Genomic DNA, 21,331 nt, shown 5'->3' with positions numbered 1-21,331 from the left:
CCAATCCCTCAGACAGAGACAAATGCCTACAAGATCTTTACTAGTGGTAGAAATGTAGCCGTGTTAGTCTGGTGCAGCTGAAACAAAAACCAGGACTGTGTAGCACTTTAAAGACTAACAAGATGGTTTAATAGGTGATGAGCTTTCGTGGGCCAGACCCACTTCCTCAGATCAAATAGTGAAAGAAAATTGTCACAACCATATAAACCAAAGGATACAGTTAAAAAAATGAACACGTATGAAAAGGACAAATCAAATTTCAGAACAGAAGGGGGGTGGAGAGGGGAAAGGTAAATGTCTGTGAGCTAATGATATTAGAGGTGATAATTGGGGAAGCTATCTTTGTAATGGGTAAGATAATTAGCGTCTTTACTCAAATTTGCATGTAGAGTGTCGAATTTAAGCATGAATGACAGTTCAGAGGATTCTCTTTGAAGTGCAGTCTTAAAAGGTCTTTGAAGTAGTATGCAGGTAATCAAGTCGTTGAGACAATGTCCTTTCTGGTTGAAGTGGCAAGAAACTGATTTTTCTGAAGATCTTTACTAGGCATTCTTAAAACTTAAATACCCACCTGGGGAATGAGGAAACAGATTGACAGAGACAGTCGAGTACCCCGAAGTCACCTACATCAAGACAGGCCCAACACAGAAAGAAACAGAACACCAGAGGTTATCCCCCCTGCGGAATGTATCTGTCTCAGTTGGGTCCCCACCTTGTACTCCTGGTGAAATGTGGTCTCTTGGGATTATGTTTACTGTTGCTCATGGATCCCATATGTTTGCTTAGATTCTGTCACGGCGAGCCCTGTGAGCAAGGTTTCCCAGAGTGGTGGGCCATCATGCCCAGGTCTCTATCCTGAATCTACTCCATTCAATTAGAGCATGTCTTTGAGGGGTTCAAGCTTTTCCACCCAAAGGGCAGTCACATTGGAGCTGTGAATATAAAATTTCATCAGCCATCATGTTGCAGATTAACCTGTCTCGGTTAGATCCTCTGAATTCTCCTGTGGATTCGAATTTGATCTATATCAATTTGACCTGTAAATGTTTCCACTACCCTATTTTCCTTCTTTTTAGATTGATCATGAGGATAAAATATTTAATGTCTATTTGTAAAAAAGTATAATACCCTCCCTCCACTGTGCGTTTGTCTCTTCACAGGCACCTTGTGCATTTCTCAGCCCTGCTGACACATTGAGTACCTGATGGCAGCTTTTAACCTCACCTCCTCTGATATGTCAACATTCATCCTAACAGGCATCCCTGGCCTGGAACATGCTCACGTCTGGATTTCCCTCCCGTTCGCTACTTGCTACATCATTGGACTGTTGGGAAATTTCTCCATTGTGTTTATTGTTGGCAAAGAGCAGACCCTACACCAGCCAGTGTACCTGCTGGTCTGCATGCTGGCGCTCACAGACATCGGCATGTCTACCTCCATCGTGCCAAAGGCCCTATGTATATTTTGGTTCAATTTGGACATCATCACAGTGAGTGGCTGCTTCACGCAAATTACCTTTCTTAGCATGGTTTCTGCGATGCACTCAGCCGTCCTTGTGACAATGGCCTTTGATCGCTACGTGGCCATATGTAACCCTCTGAGATACACCACCATCCTAAGCAATGTACGGATAGCTACGCTAGGGATGGTCAGTTTAATAAGAGGGATTCTCTGTGCACTGCCTGTGCCCCTGATGCTGAGCCAGCTGCCGTTCTGCGGCAACCGCATTATCCCGCATACGTTCTGTGAGACTATGGCAGTGGCAAAGATTTCATGTGGGGACGTCACATTCTTCAGACTCTATGGCTTGGTTATGGGGATTGTTCTTTCAGGGCTAGACCTGACGCTCATCGCCCTATCCTACTGTCTCATCATCAGGGTCATTCTTAGCATTTCGTCCAAGAAAGCCCACCTGAAAGCCCTCAACACCTGCACAGCCCACATCTGTGTGATGCTGACGGCTTATACTCCCTCTTTCTTCTCCAACCTGACACATCGGTTTGGTCAGGGCATCGCTCCCCATGTTCACATCATCTTGGCCAACGTCTATGTCCTTGCTCCCCCGCTGCTCAACCCCATCATCTATGGGGTCAAAACCCAAGAGCTGCGTGAGAAAATGAAGAAAAACATCTGCAGAATGTGATCCCATTGGACCTCTGGATTGAAACCATGTCCCAAGAAGAGAACAGTTACCTCCGCATTAACCAAGCTTGCTCTGTCCCAGTTTGGCTGAGGTCAGCATTGTGGAAATTCATGGTCTCAGCAGCTCCTCACATCTAACTTCTTATCACTCCATCCCTAAGCACTGCTTTCTTCATTGCTGAATTCCCTCTCTCTGACCATGTCCTGGCCTGTTTCAGTGTCACCTGTCATTGCTCATCCCACAAACCCTGTCATTCAGCCTTTCTGTGACTTCCAGTCCAGCAGAAAATACTGCAGCTTTCTGACACATGGTGATTTTCCATTAGTCCCTGAGTGAATAGGGATCTTTTTCAGTTTCAGAAACGGAAGCTACAATTTTAGATAATCAAAGACAAAGTGCTATGGTAGATCATAGAATCATAGAATCATAGAATAATAGGACTGGAAGGGACCTCGAGAGGTCATCGAGTCCAGCCCCCCGCCCTCAAGGCAGGACCAAGCTCCGTCTACACCATCCCTGACAGATGTCTATCTAACCTGTTCTTAAATATCTCCAGAGAGGGAGATTCCACCTCCTCCCTTGGCAATTTATTCCAATATTTGACCACCCTGACAGCTAGGAATTTTTTCCTAATGTCCAATCTAAACCTCCCCTGCTGCACTTTAAGCCCATTACTCCTTGTCCTGTCCTCAGAAACCAAGAGGAACAAATTTTCTCCTTCCTCCTTGTGACACCCTTTTAAATATTTGAAAACCGCTATCATGTCCCCCCTTAATCTTCTTTTTTCCAAACTAAACAAGCCCAGTTCATGAAGCCTGGCTTCATAGGTCATGTTCCCTAAACCTTTAATCATTCTTGTCGCTCTTCTCTGTACCCTTTCCAATTTCTCCACATCTTTCTTGAAATGTGGCGCCCAGAACTGGACACAGTACTCCAGCTGAGGCCTAACTAGTGCAGAGTAGAGCGGCAGAATGACTTCACAAGTTTTGCTTACAACACACCTGTTGATACAACCTAGAATCATATTTGCTTTTTTTGCAACAGCATCACACTGTTGACTCATATTCAACTTGTGGTCCACTATGACCCCTAGATCCCTTTCCGCCATGCTCCTTCCTAGACAGTCGCTTCCCATCTTGTATGTATGGAACTGATTGTTCCTTCCTAAGTGGAGCACTTTGCATTTCTCTTTATTAAACCTCATCCTGTTTACCTCTGACCATTTCTCTAACTTGCTAAGGTCATTTTGAATTATGTCCCTATCCTCCAAAGAAGTTGCAACCCCACCCAGTTTGGTATTATCTGCAAACTTAATAAGCGTACTCTCTATCCCAATATCTACATCATTGATGAAGATATTTAACAGTTGGGGTCCCAAAACAGACCCTTGTGGAACTCCACTTGTTATCCCTTTCCAGCAGGATTTAGCACCGTTAACAACAACTCTCTGACTACGGTTATCCAGCCAATTATGCACCCACCTTATCGTGGCCCTATCTAAGTTATATTTGCCTAGTTTATCAATAAGAATATCATGCGAGACCGTATCAAATGCCTTACTAAAGTCTAGGTATATGACATCCACCGCTTCTCCCTTATCCACAAGGCTTGTTATCCTATCAAAGAAAGCTATCAGATTAGTTTGGCATGACTTGTTCTTCAGAAACCCATGCTGGCTGTTCCCTATCACTTTATTACCTTCCAAGTGTTTGCATATGATTTCCTTAATTACCTGCTCCATTATCTTCCCTGGGACAGACGTTAAACTGACCGGTCTGTAGTTTCCTGGGTTGTTCTTATTCCCCTTTTTATAGATGGGCACGATATTTGCCCTTTTCCAGTCTTCTGGAATCTCCCCTGTCTGCCATGATTTTTCAAAAATCATAGCTAAAGGCTCAGATACCTCCTCTATCAGCTCCTTGAGTATCCTGGGATGCATTTCATCAGGACCTGGTGACTTGCTGACATCTAACTTTCCTAAGTGATTTTTAACTTGTTCTTTGTGTATCGTATCTTCTAAACTTACCCTCTCTCTGCTTGTATTCACTACGTTAGGCACACCTCCAGACTTCTCGGTGAAGACCGAAACAAAGAAGTCATTGAGCATCTCTGCCATTTCCAAGTTTCCTGTTACTGCTTTTCCCTCCTCACTAAGCAGTGGGCCTACCCTGTCCTTGGTCTTCCTCTTGCTTTTAATGTATTTATAAAAGGTCTTCTTGTTTCCCTTTATGCCTGTAGCTAGTTTGATCTCATTTTGTGCCTTTGCCTTTCTAATCTTGCCCCTGTATTCCCGTGTTGCTTGCCTATATTCATATATAGATGCTGATCTTCTTTACCATACGTACAGTGATCAGGTGAGGAATTTGTATGTCCTTTTGTGATCAGTAACATACATGGGCTGAGATCTAATTTTTGCCTTTGTTCTGTGGACACCTATGACTGCTTGAGCAGCAAGGGAGAGTTTTGCCTTGGTTCACTGGCCTGAGGCCCACGTCAATTAATTTGAGCTATTTAGGGTTGAAATTCATTAATAAACAGTTGCCAGTGAGGACTAAGCCTTTTGTGAACGTGGTCAGTTGTTCGCTTGTTGAAGTTGCTACTTTCAAGCAATGCTGAAGATGAAATGTTGTTTCCTCAGATCAATTTGACACAATCAAAACTGCAGAGCCAGATACAAGAGGAACTTTGGGAAAACCTTCTTCCTCTCCAGCCATGTCTGAGACAATACAGAATCTATTCTGCACAGCTCACAGCTATGAAAGAAATGGGTCCAGCTGATCTGATTGTACAGTAGCAGAACTCCTGAGAAAGACAGTGAGGATGGAATGTTGAATGATAAAACGGATGGAAACCCAAATACAGACAACGAGTCCTGTCATGGAATGCAGTTCAAGAATCTCTTTTTCTTTTCACTTTATTGCTAACGTTGATGAGAACTTCCTGGGATTTATCGATTAAAAAAAGTTGAATCTGAATTAGATGTGTAATTAAAGCTTTCTTTGGATCCTGGAGGTACAGACCACTGTGTTCATTTGGAAATGCTTGTTTCAATATCTACTTTTATCTATCTTTAGCTTTCTGCGGAGTGGGCTCTGTGCTATTGGTGCAGTAGAAATCTCACAGCTTTACAAGTCAGGAAGGACACAGAGGAGCAGCAGCCAGAACTCCAGGGAACAGAGATGCAGCCCAGATAGCAGATCTGGTGCAGGACCTGACCAGCTGTGCCAATGGGGAGGCAGAGCCAAGCGACAGCAGGGAGCTGCGGGACCAGAGCCAGGACAGTGGATGCCGGCCCTGCTGGAAGTAACATGGCAGCCGAGCACAATGAGCAGCCGGGGGGAGCAAGGTGGGGCCCCGGGCAGAGGGCCCAGCCTAGGGAGACGTCACCAGACAACAGGGACTTGAACGCTGGACTCTGAAGTGGAATGTGAATCTGACAGGAGGGCAGGCGCTGAGGAGAAGGGTCCTGCCACCTACAGCCTGAGGTGTGTATCATTTCCAGAGCAGGTGTCTGACCTGCGCTATCATAGAATCATAGATCTGGAAGAGACCTCAGGAAGTCATCAGGTCCAGCCCCCTGCCTACGGCAGGGCCAATCCAAACTAAATCAACCCGGCCAGGGCTTTGTCAAGCTGAGATGTAACAACTTCTAGGGATGAAGATTCCACCATCTCCCTAGGGAACCCATCCCAGTGCTTCCCCACCCGCTTAGGGAAATAGTTTTTCCTAATATCCAACCTAGACCTTCCCCACTGCAACTTGAGACCATTGCTCCTTGTTCTGCCACCCCTGAGAACAGCCTCTCTCCATCCCATTTGGAACCTCCCTTCAGGAAGTTGAAGGCTATTCTCAAATCCCCCCTCTCTCTTCTCTACTGCAGACTAAACAAGCCCACATCTCTTAGCTCTCCTCATAGCTCAAGTCCCCTAATCATTTTGGTATCAGCACAGCCAGGGCCTGGGCAGGGGGCCTGGGATGTGTGAGGAACAGGCTGTGACTCTTCCTCAGACCCCACAAACACCTCCCTGGTGATGGGCCCTGTGCCCACAAAGCAGGGTTCCTTGTTTCCTTGAACCGCTCCCATTTGTGCCTTATTTTCCTCTCCAGTGTTGAGTAATGTGGTATGAACATCATGCAGCCCTCAGCATCCGGGAATAGTAGGAATCACAGTCAGGAACAGGCTGTTAAAGAAAATGGCAGAGTGCCACTATATTTCAAGGATATTTGCCATTTTATGGGAAAAGGCATTCTAAGGCCATGCTCTGCATAACTCTTTCACTGCCCTCTGTCATAGGATCATAGAACACTAGAACTGGAAGGGACCTCGAGAGGTCATCAAGTCCAGTCTCCTGCCCTCATGGCAGGACCAAACACCATCTAGATCATTCCTCTCAGGTGTCTGTCTAACCTGCTCTTAAATATCTCCAGTGATGGAGACTCCACAACCACCCTAGGCAAGCAGCCTTCAACTCCCTGAAGGGAGGTTCCAAAGAGGATGGAAGGAGACTGTTCTCAGGGGTGGCAGATGGCAGAACGAGGAGCAATGGTCTCAAGTTGCAGTAGGGGAGGTCTAGGCTGGATATTAGGAAGAACTATTTCCCTAGGAGAGTGGTGAAGAACTGGGATGTTATATTGATGTATTGGGTACAATGCCTGGGATGTAACCTCTTGAATCAGAGGCCCTGGTATGAGTCGGGTATAAGTCGGGACCTGCCCACGGAATTTGGAAAGAAGAGGGCTGATATTGCAGAAATACACGTTGCTAAGGAGTGCTAAGTACAAAGTACTCATGGGAACACTTTCTGATATTAAGTGGTACCAGACCATCCCAATATCAATAAATGGTACCGAAACATTCTCCAAGGATAACACAGACACATTGGTCTCTCCTAAAGGATAAGGGCAGGATGAAAGTACATGACTTGTTTGAATCAGGGTTACAAAGATGGGTCTCAGAGGGAGTTTCTTGGGCCAGTCTAGGGGGTAGAGGAAAGTCCTACCAGTAACTGAGCTGGTCCAGTGTCACAGGAATCCATGTATTAGAATCTATGTTGCATGCGCCAGGAGCTATAACCATGATTCTCAACAATTAACTTGGCTTGGCACCTTCAAACCTTGATGGATCATGTGGTCATTGGGCACTTCAGTCAAAGTCATCTGTGAAAGCTCTCTGAACAGAGCTGTGACATCATACACGTACAGACACACAACTAACGAAAACTAGTCTTCCACATATTCATAAACAATCTGGAAAAAGGGTAAATAGTGAGATGGCAAAATTTGCAGATGATACAAAACTACATAAATTGTTATGTCCAGACCTTCTGAAAAGAGTCCCAAAGGGATACCACTAAACTGAGAGAACAGGCAACAGAAGGAGAGATGTAATTCTAAATGGAGGCATGTAAACTTATGTCCATTGGAAAACATAATCTCCGTTAACATATAAAATGATAGGGTCTAAATTAGCACTTGTCACTCAAGAAAGAGACCTTGGTGCCCGTCAGTTTTCTCTTCTTCCCAAGGAAGAGGCTTGATATTGCAGAAATACACATTCCTAAGGAGTGCTAAGTAATCATGGGAACACTTTCTGATATTAAGTGGTATCAGACCACCCCAATATTAATAAATGGTTCTGAAACATTCCCCAAGGATAACACAGACACACTGATCTCTCCTAAAAGATAAGGGCAGGATGGGTATGTCTACACTACAGCGCTAATTCGAACTAAGCTAATTCGAACTAACGCATCCCGACTAAAAAACTAGTTCGAATTAGTGTTTTGCTAATTCAAACTAGCATGTCCACATTAAGTGGACCCTGAACCGGGGTTAAGGATGGCCGGAACCAGTGCCGGCAGGGCATCAGATGAGGACTTAGAGCGTGGAGCTGCTGCCTCAGGCTAGCCGAAGGCTGAGCTTAAAGGGACCCGACCCCCACCCCGGACAGACAGTTCTCAGGGGTGCCCCGCTTGCAAAGCAGTCCTGTCTTAGAGTGCCCTGAGTGCCCACACTGGGCACATCACACCACTCGGCCATCAGACCGGCTGCACTTGCCGCAGGCTGCCATCTGGGGAGAGGGGACAATTGGGGGGCTGCAAGAGAGCTTCCACCCCCAGAAGCCCGCAGAGCCAGCCCAGTCCTCCCCATCGGGGGCTCGTACCCCATTCCTCCCTCACCTCCTTCCACGTACTCTTCCCTAGCCCCCCTTCCTGATGTACAAAATAAAGAAAACGTGTGGTCAAAAATAGAAACTCTCTTTATTGAACAAAACTTGGGGAGATTGGGAAAAGGAGGTGGGAGAGGGGAAGAGAGAGCGTGGGAGAGGGGAGGGCAACTAAAATGATCAGGGGTTTGGAACAGGTCCCATATGAAGAGAGGCTAAAGAGACTGGGACTTTTCAGCTTAGAAAAGAGGAGACTGAGGGGGGATATGATTGAGGTCTATAAAAACATGGGTGCATAAAGAACAGTTCTTCATTAGTTCCCATAACAGAAGGACTAGAGGACACCAGTTGAAATGAATGGGTAGCAGGCTTCAAACTAGTAACAGAAAGTTGTTCTTCACAAAGCAAATAGTCAACCTGTGGAACTCCTTGCTGCAGGAGGCTGTGAAGGCTAGAACTTAACAGAGTTTAAAGAGAAGTGAGATCAAGTTATGGAGGTTGGGTCCATGGAGTGGTATTAGCCAGGGGGTAGAAATGGTGTCCCTGGCCTCTGTTTGTGGAAGGCTGAAGATGGATGGCACGAGACAAATGGCTTGGTCATTGTCTTGGTCCATCCCCTCCAGGGTCCCTAGGGTTGGCCGCTGTCAGCAGACAGGCTACTGGGCTAGATGGACCTTTGGTCTGACCCAGTACGGCCATTCTAAGCTCAGGGTCGGGGGTCTCACTGGACCACCCTGATTTTCATGCAAACCTGCTCCTGGGTGGCCAGGCTGGCAGCTATCCTGCCCAAGCCGGCCATTTTCCTGTGCCTAGTGCGGAGGTCGTGGTTGAGGTCCACGATGTCCACACTAGACCAGGTGGGCACCCACCTCTTGCGGACCTGGGCAGGCTCCCGGGAGCCGCCAGCTTAGTCCCGGGAAGAGGCGGAGGGCTGGGTGGCAGCGGGTGGCTGGCTCGTGCCGTGCCAGGTGCAGGGTCTGCTGGCTGGGTGCTGGCAGGCTTGCACCTGGCACGGGCACCGTAGCCAGCCCATGCCCCTTTAAGGGCTCCGGGACCGGGAGGGGGGCATACAAGTTTCCCTGGTGGTGCGCAGAGTGGCCACCAGGGAAAGCTGGGGAGGGCTAACCTCCCACTAGTTCGAATTAAGTGGCTACACACCCCTTAATTCGAACTAGTTAATTCGAACTAGGCGTTAGTCCTCGTGGAATGTGGTTTACCTAGTTCGAATTAAGCGCTCCGCTAGTTCGAATTAAGTTCGAACTAGCGGTTTGCCTGTGTAGCGCCTATCAAAGTTAATTCGAACTAACATCTGTTAGTTCGAATTAACTTTGTAGTGTAGACATACCCAATGACAGTACGTAACTTGCTTGAATCAGGGTACAAAGAGGAAAGCATCTTTTCTGAAAACATCTTCTCACTGTGCAGCAGCAGAAAAAATGGATAGTATTTGGAAACGTTAGCAAAGGGATTAGTAATAAGACAGGGTGCGTCTACACTGCACTGTTATTTCATGATAACTAGCATTATTTCAAAATAACAATGTGAGTGTCTAGACAGCCATTCCGTTAGTTCGAAATAGCAAATAGTGTTTGGAAATAGCTGTGTAGCTCAGCACAGCAGCTGTGTTCTCCTGACCTCTGGCCATGCTGTCAACATGGGGTGTTGTTAGGAATGGTGAAGTGGCCTCCTTCTCCTGGGCAGCTGCTATGCCCCCCTGGACTTTTCAGTTTAGAAAAGAGGAGACTGAGGGGAGATATGATAGAGGTCTATAAAAGCATGAGTGGTGTGGAAAGGGCGAATAAAGCAAAGTTATTTATTATTTCCCATGATATAAGGACTAGAGGACACCAAATGAAATTAATGGGTAGCAGGTTTAAAACTAATAAAAGAAAGTTCTTCTTCACACAGCGTGTAGTCAACCTGTGGAACTCCTTGCCAGAGGAGGCTGTGAAGGCTAGGACTATAACAGAGTTTAAAGAGAAGCTAGATAATTTCATGGAGGTTAGGTTCATAAAAGGCTATTAGCCAGGGGATAGAAATGGTGTCCCTGGCCTCTGTTTGTCAGAGGCTGGAGATGGATGGCATGAAACAAATCGCTTGATCATTGTCTTCGGTCCACCCCTTCTGGGGCACCTGGTGCTGGCCACTATCAGCAGACAGGCTACTGAGCTAGATGGACCTTTGGTCTGATTCAGTATGGCCGTTCTTATGTTCTTATGACTGCATCCGAGGCAGTGTGTCTGGAGGGAGGGTACATTAGTGGATGGACATGCCATAGGGCTTGTAACCAGCACACAGGATGATCCCCCAAAAGGTAACATGTGACAGAGATAGGATGAGGAGAGTGTGGGTCCCCGGGCTCAGGGTGGAGTGGGGATAAGCCATGTGGGCTTCCCGTTTTAGCCTGAACCTCCTTCCTTTAGTTGGTGTTCCTCCCCGCTTCTCCCTAGTGGTTGACCCCCTCTACTTCTGCAATATCCTGGGTGAGATGGGTACCCACTGGTTATAGAATCAGAGAATCCGCGGGCTGGAAGAGACCTCAAGCATCATCAAGTCTAACCCCCTGCCTAAAGCAGGTCCAATCAATCATCGCAGCCAGGCTTGGTCAAGCCGGGACTTAAAAACCTCCAGGGATGGAGATTCCACCCCCTCCCTGGCTGTTCCCTTCTAAAATGTAGGATGCCGTGTGAGTGAACTCCAGGTCGTGTAGGCCCTGGGAGGATGAAGGAATCACACAGTGACCAGCTCCATGGTACTAGTTGTGACACTGGAGGGTACAGCCTGTTTCTGCGGAAGAGTTTCAGCTGCCATATATGTATTCAGATTAGAGGTTAACAAAGGGACCCTGGAAAATACATCTGAGGTCAGAAAGCTGGGATCAGAAAGCCTTTATCATGCCCTTCATCCTGTATCAACTCAGGACCACGCCATATGGGCTTCCACAGGGCAGCAGTGACTTTCTGGAGACCGATGGACTTGATAATACAACTCCATGGGACGTACAGCTACGATCCACTGAACTGATTTCTGATCCCGTATCGTGTGGCAGCCTCCCCACCCGTAGTGCCGACGGCAGGGCAGTGCCCACAGAACAGACAGTGATGCTGAGCTTTGGGCAGGTCCAGTTTCCCCAGACAAGCTGAGCTCCTGTTAGCATGAAATTACTTCCCTCCTGCGGGAGGCTCTCAAGCTGTAGTTCTCCAGGGTTTAATTTCTGCGCGTCCCACCGCTCACAGGGCTGCGGGAATTGTCTGTGTATCCCGGACCACCTGGGAGCCCCCAGGGACTGGACAGGGGAATCATAAAGGCAACAGTTCAGCACAGCGAGTGTCAGACCGGTGAGACTGATTCTCTTACTTCTGCCTCACTGTCACAGGACGAAGATTTTTTGTTTCTCTCTGCTGAGCAAGACTGCGGTGAGTAACTGGTTCTGCATTTATGATAGTGCTCAGTTCTGAGGAAGGATTCCACAGCTCAATCTAGGCCCATGTGGGTAGGAATTCCCCGGCACAGCATAGAACTGACTGAAACCCCCAGGGATTTACAAGGTCAAACTGGACCGACCGATGCATTAGAAATTGTTTAGACAAATATCGTTCCTTAACATCAGTGTCTGGTTTCTTACTGTGTCCTTCTCTCTGCCTCAGTAGCTTCCTGTTTTGTGCAGTGAGGTTTTCCCTCCCGTGTGGTGACGTTTCCAAATGCAGAGACTTCACTGCACTGTGAGCTAGAACAGCCAATGTCTCTGCATTGAGTATTTGTGTTACTAGAGGATTCACAATGAAAAAAATGGGTCACACACTGGCAGAATCTGCTCTCATATTCTGCCTTCCATGTGGTACTCCAGATTAAGAGGGACTTCCCTGAGAGCAAAATGGGTGCCCAGGACACAGGTGTTTTGAAATCTCCACGTTTCATACTCTGTCTGAGAATGTCACAGAATAGGGGCGTTTCCTTCAGACGCTCCAAGCTCCCAAGCAGAATATCACTTTCTATTAGCCAAAAGCTGAGTCCCAGGGTTAAATTTTGGACCCCTTCACGTTAACCTAAATCGACATGTAGGGACTTAAATCATAGAGTCATAGAATCACAGAACAATGAACCTGAATGGTAATTGAGTCCAGTCCCCTGTTTTCATGGTAGGAGCAATCATGGTCTGATTTAAATCGACCATGAGCTTCCAGTGACGTACGCTGGAGTCAGCCCATGGCCTCGAGGGGTGGGCGACGTCGGTCTGGATCAAAGAAAAACTGACAGTAGAGTAGCTGAAATCTCCAACTCCCAGGCTTAAAGGTTCAAAACAATCAGGATCACAGCGTCTTTCAGGGAGGGAGCTAGGAGCCCTTTCTTCTTTGGGTCTGCAGAGGAGAAAAAGCAGTTTCAGGTTCTGGCTTAGAAGAAACCAGGCAGCTCTGGCAAATTCCCAGCAGGGCAGGTCCAGGAATGCACAGTGTGGGAGGAGACTGGAGCAGACATGCTGTATCCAGATGACAGTGGCAGGAAGACCTGAAATCAGGCGGGTAGGGGATGAGTGGCCTGTGTCACGCACGGACCACAGAGGCGGTATAAGAACTCCTAGGGCAGGAGGTGTCTTATGTGATAATGTAGCATGGACCTCACTACAGCAGATGGTCCCTGACACCATCTGTCCTCCAGACCGTCCCTGCTCCCATGAGCAACCCCACTGCAGCCTCCCAGCAATGTGAGCAAATGTCACCACTGAAAAGTAGCCCCTGGAAGGTTGTGCTTTCTAAGGAGCTGCAAGACACTAACACTTGGTGTCATTTGGAGGAAAGGTGACTCCCGTTGGCTCCTTTTAAGGCCCACGTCCTCTGTCTCTCCTATTGGGTCTGCCCCACTCACCTTCCCTGCATGGGTTGAGCTGCTTCCGGGGTTCCCTGGACTCCTATTTAAGCAGCTCAGGCTAGCCTCCCTCTTTTCCCACTGCAGGCAGACACTGAGTTGAACCTAGTCTGAGGAGCTATTTCTGTGAGCTGTCGTGGTGGGGTCTGGCATTTGATGTGGATCCTGGGGGTGGGTATCTCAGTGTGGCACTGATGGAATTTGTGGGGGATGTTCCTGGACACTGGACCTGAGAGCTGTGGGGTGGAGAGCAGCGTACACCCAGAGAAGCTGGCAATGCTGGGGGCTGTGGGGGAGGACAGGGAGGCACAGAAAGAAGCTATCCTGAGCATGGTGGAGGAGACAGGAGGTGTACAGGGACAGCCAAGCAGCACTGCAGGAGTAGGCACAGAGAAGGGAGGGTGGAAAGGACTCACAGATAGATGGGCAGCTTTCTGACTGCTGGTTCAAAGCCTATGCTGGCCCTTTTCCTTGTTGCGGTCGTGTTTGGGCATGTGTCAGGGTCTCTTTGCCCTGTCAAGCCGCAGAACTGCAGCCTGGGTTCCACAACCTTTACGCGGTTTTGTTTCCAACTGTTGTTGTGTAACTTCAAGTATTTCACAGGTGGAAAGAAGCCCTGACCGTTGGGTTACACTTCACCCTGTGTCCATCAGCATGACAGTGTGATGACATCAGGGGGGCACAATTGTGATGCCCTAGATGCAGGACAGAGTGTGTCAAATGTCAGTGTAAACGCTCCGATTTCCCAAATAGAGAGTCTAGCCAATGTGTATGCACGTATAATTTTCTTATCTGAAGCGATGGATAGTGGTTATCTATTGTCACCAGAAGTCACCGATGTGGTGTCCGAGCAACTATCTTGCTTTGTAAAAGGCTGATCGCCTTTTGGGTGTGTGTGTAATCAGTGTGCTGCTCTGGTTCTCTGCGAATCATTGGAATGGTAAGCTCCATAAGAATCCCTGGTGGCCACAAATCGGGTAAGGGACAATGCACCAGGCCAGGTTTATTGTCGATGAAGCACAGTAATAGAATCATAGAACACTAGAACTGGAAGGCACCTGGAGAGGTCATCAAGTCCAGTCCCCTGCCCTCACAGCAGGACCAAGCACCATCTAGATCATCCCCTGACAGGTGTCTGTCTACCCTGCCCTTAAATATCTCCACTGATGGAGATTCCACAACCCCCCTAAGCAACCCACACCTCCCTTCGGATACCAGAACACTCAACTGAGGGAAAGACGGTATCTTGAGTCTGGCACCTAGTAGATTCTATGCAGATTCTGCAAGGATACTAAGAATGGGTGCCCATGACATTGGACACAGCTAAGACAGTTTCAGAAATTTCACCTCCCCTTTGGCTGGACAATGACAGCCCCTCTGAGATACATCTTTATACACAGATACCAACATGTTCCATAGGTTTCTTCATGTATTGCCGTGACAGCTTCTGACATCCTTGGGTGCCACCCATCACCTTGTATATGTCTGTTCAATCAAAACACTATCCATCATGCTGAACCTGGATTTGGATGTTCCTCTTATCTATGGGGAGTGTGCTGGCATCAAATTATATTTCCTAATGGGGTGTTTTGCTACCACTTTATTAGAATGAGTTTACAACTTGTACCTAGTGCCATCAAGTTTTTCTGTAATATCAGCCTTGCTCTTGCCAGATTCTGTGAGTAGAGCCTGCCTCTTGCTCACAGGTCGACTTGGCTTTATAATAGCAACGTCTTGACTGCTTTTGACTAGGCCTCGGGCCTCAAGCCAGGACTATGATGTTTCAGTCCCTCTTCTTACTGAATGTGTCTGTAATTCAAATGGAGTTACCTCTGGGTAATGCTTTCAGTTTACCTAGCTGGATAGGAAGGGATAGCTCAGTGGTTTGAGCATTGGCTTGCTAAATCTAGGGTTATGAGTTCAATCCTTGTGGAAGCCATTTGGGGCAAAAATTTGTCAGGGATGGTACTTGGTCCTGCTCCATGACCTTTCAAGGTCAGTTCTAGGAAATAGGCAATCTCCATTTATTTATTTTAGGAAGGGCCTATTCAGGGTCATGAGGAGTTCGAGAAAATATTAGGGGAGCTTGCCTCTGTCTTCCTGAGAACACTCCAGACAGCCTCTGAGTAATGGATGTTGTGACTCTGCAAGGGTGTGTCACCAGGGCACTCCATGTTGTGGAATCGGTATTTTTCCCATAAATGGGTGTTAGGATTGTTTCCTCCTATTAGCCATTATTGAGACCGTCAGTGGTTCTGGACCCCTGCACAAGAGGACTCCTGGCAACATCTGAGGGAAAAGAACCGAACTAGGGAAAGGTGTGGACCCAGGCTAAAGAGATTGTTTTTCCTGAATATGGAAACCTGAAAAACCCAAACTGTCGATAATAAACTTTTATTTTTCAACCTGAACCCAGTAAGTCTTCACGTGATGTGTGTGGGGTAGGGGTGAACCACAGCTTCATTACTACAGATGTGCATTGTCCTCTCCACATTGGGGGATGGGCAAAGCAGGTAACAAGTTCAAACAGCTTGGAGTTTGGACCGGGGCAGGATGGGTTTTTTCTGGGGTCTCATAGACTCATAGACTCATAGGCTGTGTCTACACTGGCATGAATTTCCGGAAATGCTTAAAACGGAATACTATTCCGTTTTCAGTTTTTCTGGAAAAGGAGTGTCTACATTGGCAAAGCCCTTTTTCCGGAAAAGCGTCTGTGGCCAATGTAGACGCGCTTTTCCAGAAAAGAGCCCCGATCGTCATTTTCGCGATCTGGCCTTTTTTCCGGAAAAGACTAGTGGGCTGTCTACACTGGCCCTTTTCCGGAACAGTGTTCCGGAATAAGGACTTATGCCCGAGTGGGAGCAGAATAGTTTTTCCAGAATAGCGGCTGATTTTGTACAGTAGAGCGTCGTTGCTTTTCCGGAAATTCAAGGGCCAGTGTAGACAGCTCGCAGCTTATTCCAGAAAAGCGGCTGATTTTCCGGAATAAGTGGCCCAGTGTAGACACAGCCATAGACTTTAAGGTCAGAAGGGACCATTATGATCATCTAGTCTGACCCCCTGCACAGTGCAGGCCACAGAATCTCACCCACCTCTCTTAGAATAATCCTCTCAAGCTAAGGAGGTCTCAAGCTAAGGAGCTACTGGTTCTCTTGCCTGTTGTTTCTCTATTGTTGATGTATGCAGTGGCTGATCAGAGACCCTGAATGTCACTGTAGCTGGGTGTGTCCATGTCCGTGTGAATGTTGGTGGAAGTAGACTATGGATGGGGGCCTGCCTCATCTCCTAGCAGCATATTGAGAGAGGGATCCCAGGCTGGTGATTCAAAGAGTTCTGTTGTACCTCAGTTCCAGGTGACACCCCGGGGGGAACCTGTTATGCGTTGCTTCTCAGTTGCTTCCATCTTTCCAAATGTGTGGACAGTCTATTCATGCTCTCCTTCCCCATTGCAGGTTACACCTATTCCAACAGCATATTGGTTGCCTGTATCTCCTCCATGCTCCCCAGTCATCCTTGCCTCCCACAACTCCATGCTCCCCGCAGCTCTTCTTCTACCAGGGTTGAAGGGCTTCCATTCCCACCTGCTCCAGGGTCAATCAACGATTGTGCCTCACCAGTGAGAAATTTCCCAGAGGAGTGGTGAGGCCAAGGCACCGATGCAGCTTCTCTCATGACACCCTGACGCATTGCGGGGTGTTCCAAGGACAGCCAGAGAGGAGCAATTCTCCAGGTGAGCAGTCTGCACGTTCTATAATGAGAGCAGAGAACTCTGGAAAATGTGAGGGCCTATATAAACACAGCTGACCTGCGAGCTACTGGGACACAGGCGTTAAACCAAAGAGGCTGAAACACCAATTGCTAGGCAGCTCTGTTAGTAATTCCTGGTGAGGATTGCACATTCATTCCTCAGCGTACTGATCTCATGGGCTTAAAACAAGGGTGGGGAACTACAGGCCCAGGGCAGATGCAGCCCCTGGCTTGCCTGAATCTGACCTCTGAGGCTCACGGCCCCTGTCCTCTGCACTGGGAAGCCTGCTGGTGCTCCAGACCCCCCTTCTTGCCCTACCATGGGGCTGGAGCACACAAAATCTACTAGGCTGCCCCCTCCCCCCGCCCCCGCCCAGTCTCTGTGGAATGTAAGAAGTGTCCTTCTGCTTCTTAGTCAGGCTCTGCTGAGAGGTTTTTTGTGTGTGGCCCCCGAATGATTTTGGCCCCAACCCAAAAAAGGTTCCTCTTTCCCTGACATAACTTTATTAAACCTTTTCTGCCATCTTCACACCCCATTGGTTTTCAGGCATGAAAAGGATTAGTGGCTGAGTTGCAGACACGTGTCTCTGCTCACGCTTGTAGGTTACAACCTCTAAAAATGATGTGTCAGAGAAAGCTGCATGCCCGGAAGAAATTCTCTCACCCAAAGCTATGAGGGTATGTCTACACTACCCTGCTAGTTCGAACTAGCGGGGTAATGTATGCATACCGCACTTGGTAATAAAGCCCGGGATTTGAATTTCCCGGGCTTCATTAGCATAAGCGGGGAGCCGCCATTTTTAAATCCCCGCTGCTTTGAACCCCGTGCAGCGCGGCTACACGGGGCTCGAACTAGGTAGTTCGGACTAGGTTCCTATTCCGAACTACCGTTACTCCTCGTGAAATGAGGTGTACCGGTAGTTCGGAATAGGCACCCTAGTCCGAACTACCTAGTTCGAGCCCCGTGTAGCCACGCTGCACGGGGTTCAAAGCAGCAGGGATTTAAAAATGGCGGCTCCCCGCTTATGCTAATGAAGCCCGGGAAATTCAAATCCCGGGCTTCATTAGCAAGTGCGGTATGCATACATTACCCTCCTACTTCGAACTAGGAGGGTAGTGTAGACATACCCTAAGTGAACTAACAGAGGTCCAGGCCTCTAGCCCCACCTACCAAGACCCCTCAGTCCTTCTAGCCCATTCTGATGAGCACAAAGTCACAGTCCAGCAAGGATATGTCTCTTTCTGTGGGGAAAACGTGGCTCCTTTCCAACATAAGAACTGCGATATGAATCGGATTTATGGGCCATCCAGTCCAGTGATTTCTCTTTCGCACTGACTGTCCCAGATGTTGCAGAAGGTTCAAGAACCCCAGCAGTAGATGGACCATAATGAGGGTGACACTGTACTGCCTCTTGGCTAGAGCTTGGCTCTCCTCCAAATGAGGCTGGTGAATAGACTTCCCAAAATACTTATGGAGCTGTAATTATTCTAACTGGACTTTCTTGCCATTCATATAAATGTCCAAGCCCTTCCTGGTACTTGCTTTGCTGGTGGCCTTAACTACATCTCTACCAGTCAGTATTTTAGACACTTTTCCCATGTCCCCTTCTCATTCATCTCCTTTGGATCATTCATGTTGCCCTTTCCTGAAACCAAGTGTAACAATGAGGGGGGCGGAAAGAGGGACATGGGTCCAAGAGCCAGAGCTGGAAGGAAAGGGCAGCATCCCAGGCAGACAGTGTGACAGGAAGGAGAATACATGAGTGCAGCCATGTGCCCTGGCTTGGGGTGAGGTGGGGACAAGTCATGTAGGGGAGTCACACGGGGGTCTGGTATCCCTCCCCACTACTCCTCACTGCCAGAACCCCTCTAATTCTGCAACTTCTTGTATGAAATGGGTGCCCAGGACTACACAGTAGACTGCAGAGGTAGATGGAACATTGACAGATGGATGTCATGGTGTAGTGTTTTCTGCAGGATTCCCCATCCAACTCCTCCTGTGCTACTCAGTTTCTGTCTATGCTTTCACTGTGTCCCATGATGCCAGGTCCCTGTCCTGAGTCTGTACGGTTACATGAGAAACTCATTAGGTGTTTGAGGAATACAAGCTTTTCTTTCCAATGGGAAGACACATTGCAGTTACTGACATCAAATTCAGCAGGCATCATGCTGCCCATTTGGCTGGCTTAGAATCATAGAATCAAAGAATCACAGGGCTGGAAGGGACCTCAGGAGTCATCGAGTCCAGCCCCCTGCCCAAAGCAGGACCAACCCTGACTCCATCATCCCAGCCAGGGCTTGGTCAAGCCGAGACTTAACCTCTAGGGATGGAGATTTCACCCCCTCCCTAGGGAACCCATCCCAGTGCTTCCCCACTCTCCTAGGGAAATAGTTTTTCCTACTATCCAACCTAGGTCTTCCCACTGTAACTTGAGACCATTGCTCCTTGTTCTGCCATCTGCCACCACTGAAAACAGCCTCTCTCCAGCTGCTTTGGAACCCCCCTGCATGTAGTTGAAGGCTGCTCTCAAATCTCACCTCACTCTTCTCTTCTGTAGACTAAATAAGTCCAAATCCCTCAGCATCTCCTCGTAGGTCATGTGTTCCAGACCCATAATCTTTTTGGTTGCCCTCCACTGGACCCTCTCCAATGCATTCACATCCTTCCTATAGTGGGAGGCCCAGAATTCGACGCAATACTCCCGATGTGGCCTCACCAGTGCCAAATAAAGGGGAATAATCACTTCTCTAGATCTGCTGGCAATACTCCTCCTAATTCACCCTAATATGCCATTAGCCTTCTTGTCTACTAGGGCACCCTGCTGACTCATATCTAGCTTCTCATCCACTGTAAACCCCTTTTCTGGGGCTTAGTGAGCTCTCTGTGAGAACTTATTTGGACTTGACTATGACCTGTACAGTCTGGTTTCACCTGTAAACAATGCCACCTCACTGCTCACCCTCCTTTCCAGATTGATAATAACTATCAAATATTGAGCACTGTGTTTTTTACAATAGTGTACTATGATAATCACTGGGCTTCCCTTCCTTCACAGGCACCATGGGCAATTCTGAGCCCAACTGAGGCATTCACGGTTTCATGGCAGCTCTCAACATCACCCCCTCTGAATCTTTATCATTCATCCTAGTAGGCTTCCCTGGCCTGGAAGCTGTTCACATCTGGATTTCCATCCCAATATTCCTGTCCTATGTGATTGGCCTGCTGGGAAACTTCACTCTTCTCTTTGTGGTAGGCAAGGAGCAGACCCTCCACAAGCCGATGTACCTGCTGCTCTGCATGCTGGCGCTTGTAGAAATGGGAGCATCCACCTGTGTCGTTCCAAAGGCCATGTGGATATTTTGGTTCAACTGGAAAAGCATTACAATGAATGGTTGCCTCACCCAGATGTTCTTCTTTCACACGGCTACTATGATGCATTCAGCCATCCTCGTCACAATGGCCTTCGATCGTTACGTTGCCATATGTAACCCTCTGAGATATTCCACCATCCTCACCAATGCACGAATCGCTAAGCTGGGGCTAGCGGGTTTGATAAGAGCTGTTCTCTTCATTCTGCCTCTGCCCCTGTTCCTGAACAGGCTGCCGTTCTGTGACAACCTAATTATCCCCAATACTTACTGTGACCATATGTCTGTGGCAAAGATTTCCTGTGGGGACATCACAGTCAACACAATATATGGCTTTGTCGTCATGCTTATAGTCTATGGGATTGACCTCATGCTCATTGCTCTATCCTATAGCTTGATCATCAGGGCCGTGTTCATCATCTCCTCCAGGAAAGCCCACCAAAAGGCCCTCAACACCTGCACCTCCCACCTCTCTGTGATGCTCATGTCTTATCCTCCTGGCATCATCTTCAGTATGACACATCGGTTTGGTCAAGGCATCGCTCCACATGTTCACATCATCTTGGCCAACCTCTACTTCCTTATCCCCCCCATGCTCAACCCTATTGTGTATGGGATCAAAAACAAAGAGCTCCATGACAAAGTGGGCAAATACACCTGTAGAATTTAATTGCACGGGGCCACTATCTTCAAACTTGCATGCTAAGAGGGGGAAGGGATATCACCTTTCTAAACAAGGGTGCTTTGTCCCAGCTGGGCTGAGCTCAGCATTGTGGCACATCAGAGCCTCAGGAGCTCCTTACACCTAATATATTTTCTCTCCATCACCATGCACTTCTATATAAGAACATAAGAATGTAAGAACATAAGAACGGCCATACTGGGTCAGACCAAAGATCCATCTAGCCCAGTGTCCTATCTGCTGACAGTGGCCAATACCATATTCCACAGAGGAAGGGAATACGACAGTTAATCCTCCCGTGATCTCTCCCCTGTCACCCATTTCCAGACAAACAGAGGCTAGGGACACCATTCCTACACAT

The 21,331-nt window shown here is 47.9% G+C and overlaps 2 protein-coding genes and 1 long non-coding RNA gene across 3 annotated transcripts; 2 read left to right on the top strand and 1 right to left on the bottom strand.

Moving 5' to 3' along the window:
* Positions 1–1,204: 1,204 nt before the first annotated feature.
* Positions 1,205–2,143, top strand: LOC102451039 (olfactory receptor 52N4-like). Its single transcript, XM_075931628.1, has one exon. It carries the CDS (start codon positions 1,205–1,207, stop codon positions 2,141–2,143), a length of 939 nt encoding a protein of 312 aa, XP_075787743.1.
* A 9,967-nt stretch (positions 2,144–12,110) lies between these two features.
* LOC142827338 (uncharacterized) lies at positions 12,111–13,805 on the bottom strand. Its single transcript, XR_012902044.1, has 2 exons — positions 13,589–13,805; positions 12,111–12,667 (listed from the first exon to the last, which is right to left on the bottom strand). It is a non-coding gene; the product is annotated as an uncharacterized LOC142827338 (long non-coding RNA).
* A 6,214-nt stretch (positions 13,806–20,019) lies between these two features.
* LOC142829813 (olfactory receptor 52N4-like) lies at positions 20,020–20,958 on the top strand. The gene has a single exon (XM_075931538.1). It carries the CDS (start codon positions 20,020–20,022, stop codon positions 20,956–20,958), a length of 939 nt encoding a protein of 312 aa, XP_075787653.1.
* Positions 20,959–21,331: the final 373 nt, after the last annotated feature.

This window comes from Pelodiscus sinensis, chromosome 1, assembly GCF_049634645.1.
Source record: "Pelodiscus sinensis isolate JC-2024 chromosome 1, ASM4963464v1, whole genome shotgun sequence".
Lineage (NCBI taxonomy): Eukaryota > Metazoa > Chordata > Testudines > Trionychidae > Pelodiscus > Pelodiscus sinensis.
The sequence above is the reverse complement of the archived record's forward strand: the minus strand, read 5'-3'. Positions and strand labels throughout refer to the sequence as shown.

Coding starts and splice junctions, on each gene's coding strand:
- LOC102451039 (XM_075931628.1), top strand. CDS start 1,205: ATGGCAGCTTTTAACCTCACCTCCTCTGATATGTCAACATTCATCCTA.
- LOC142829813 (XM_075931538.1), top strand. CDS start 20,020: ATGGCAGCTCTCAACATCACCCCCTCTGAATCTTTATCATTCATCCTA.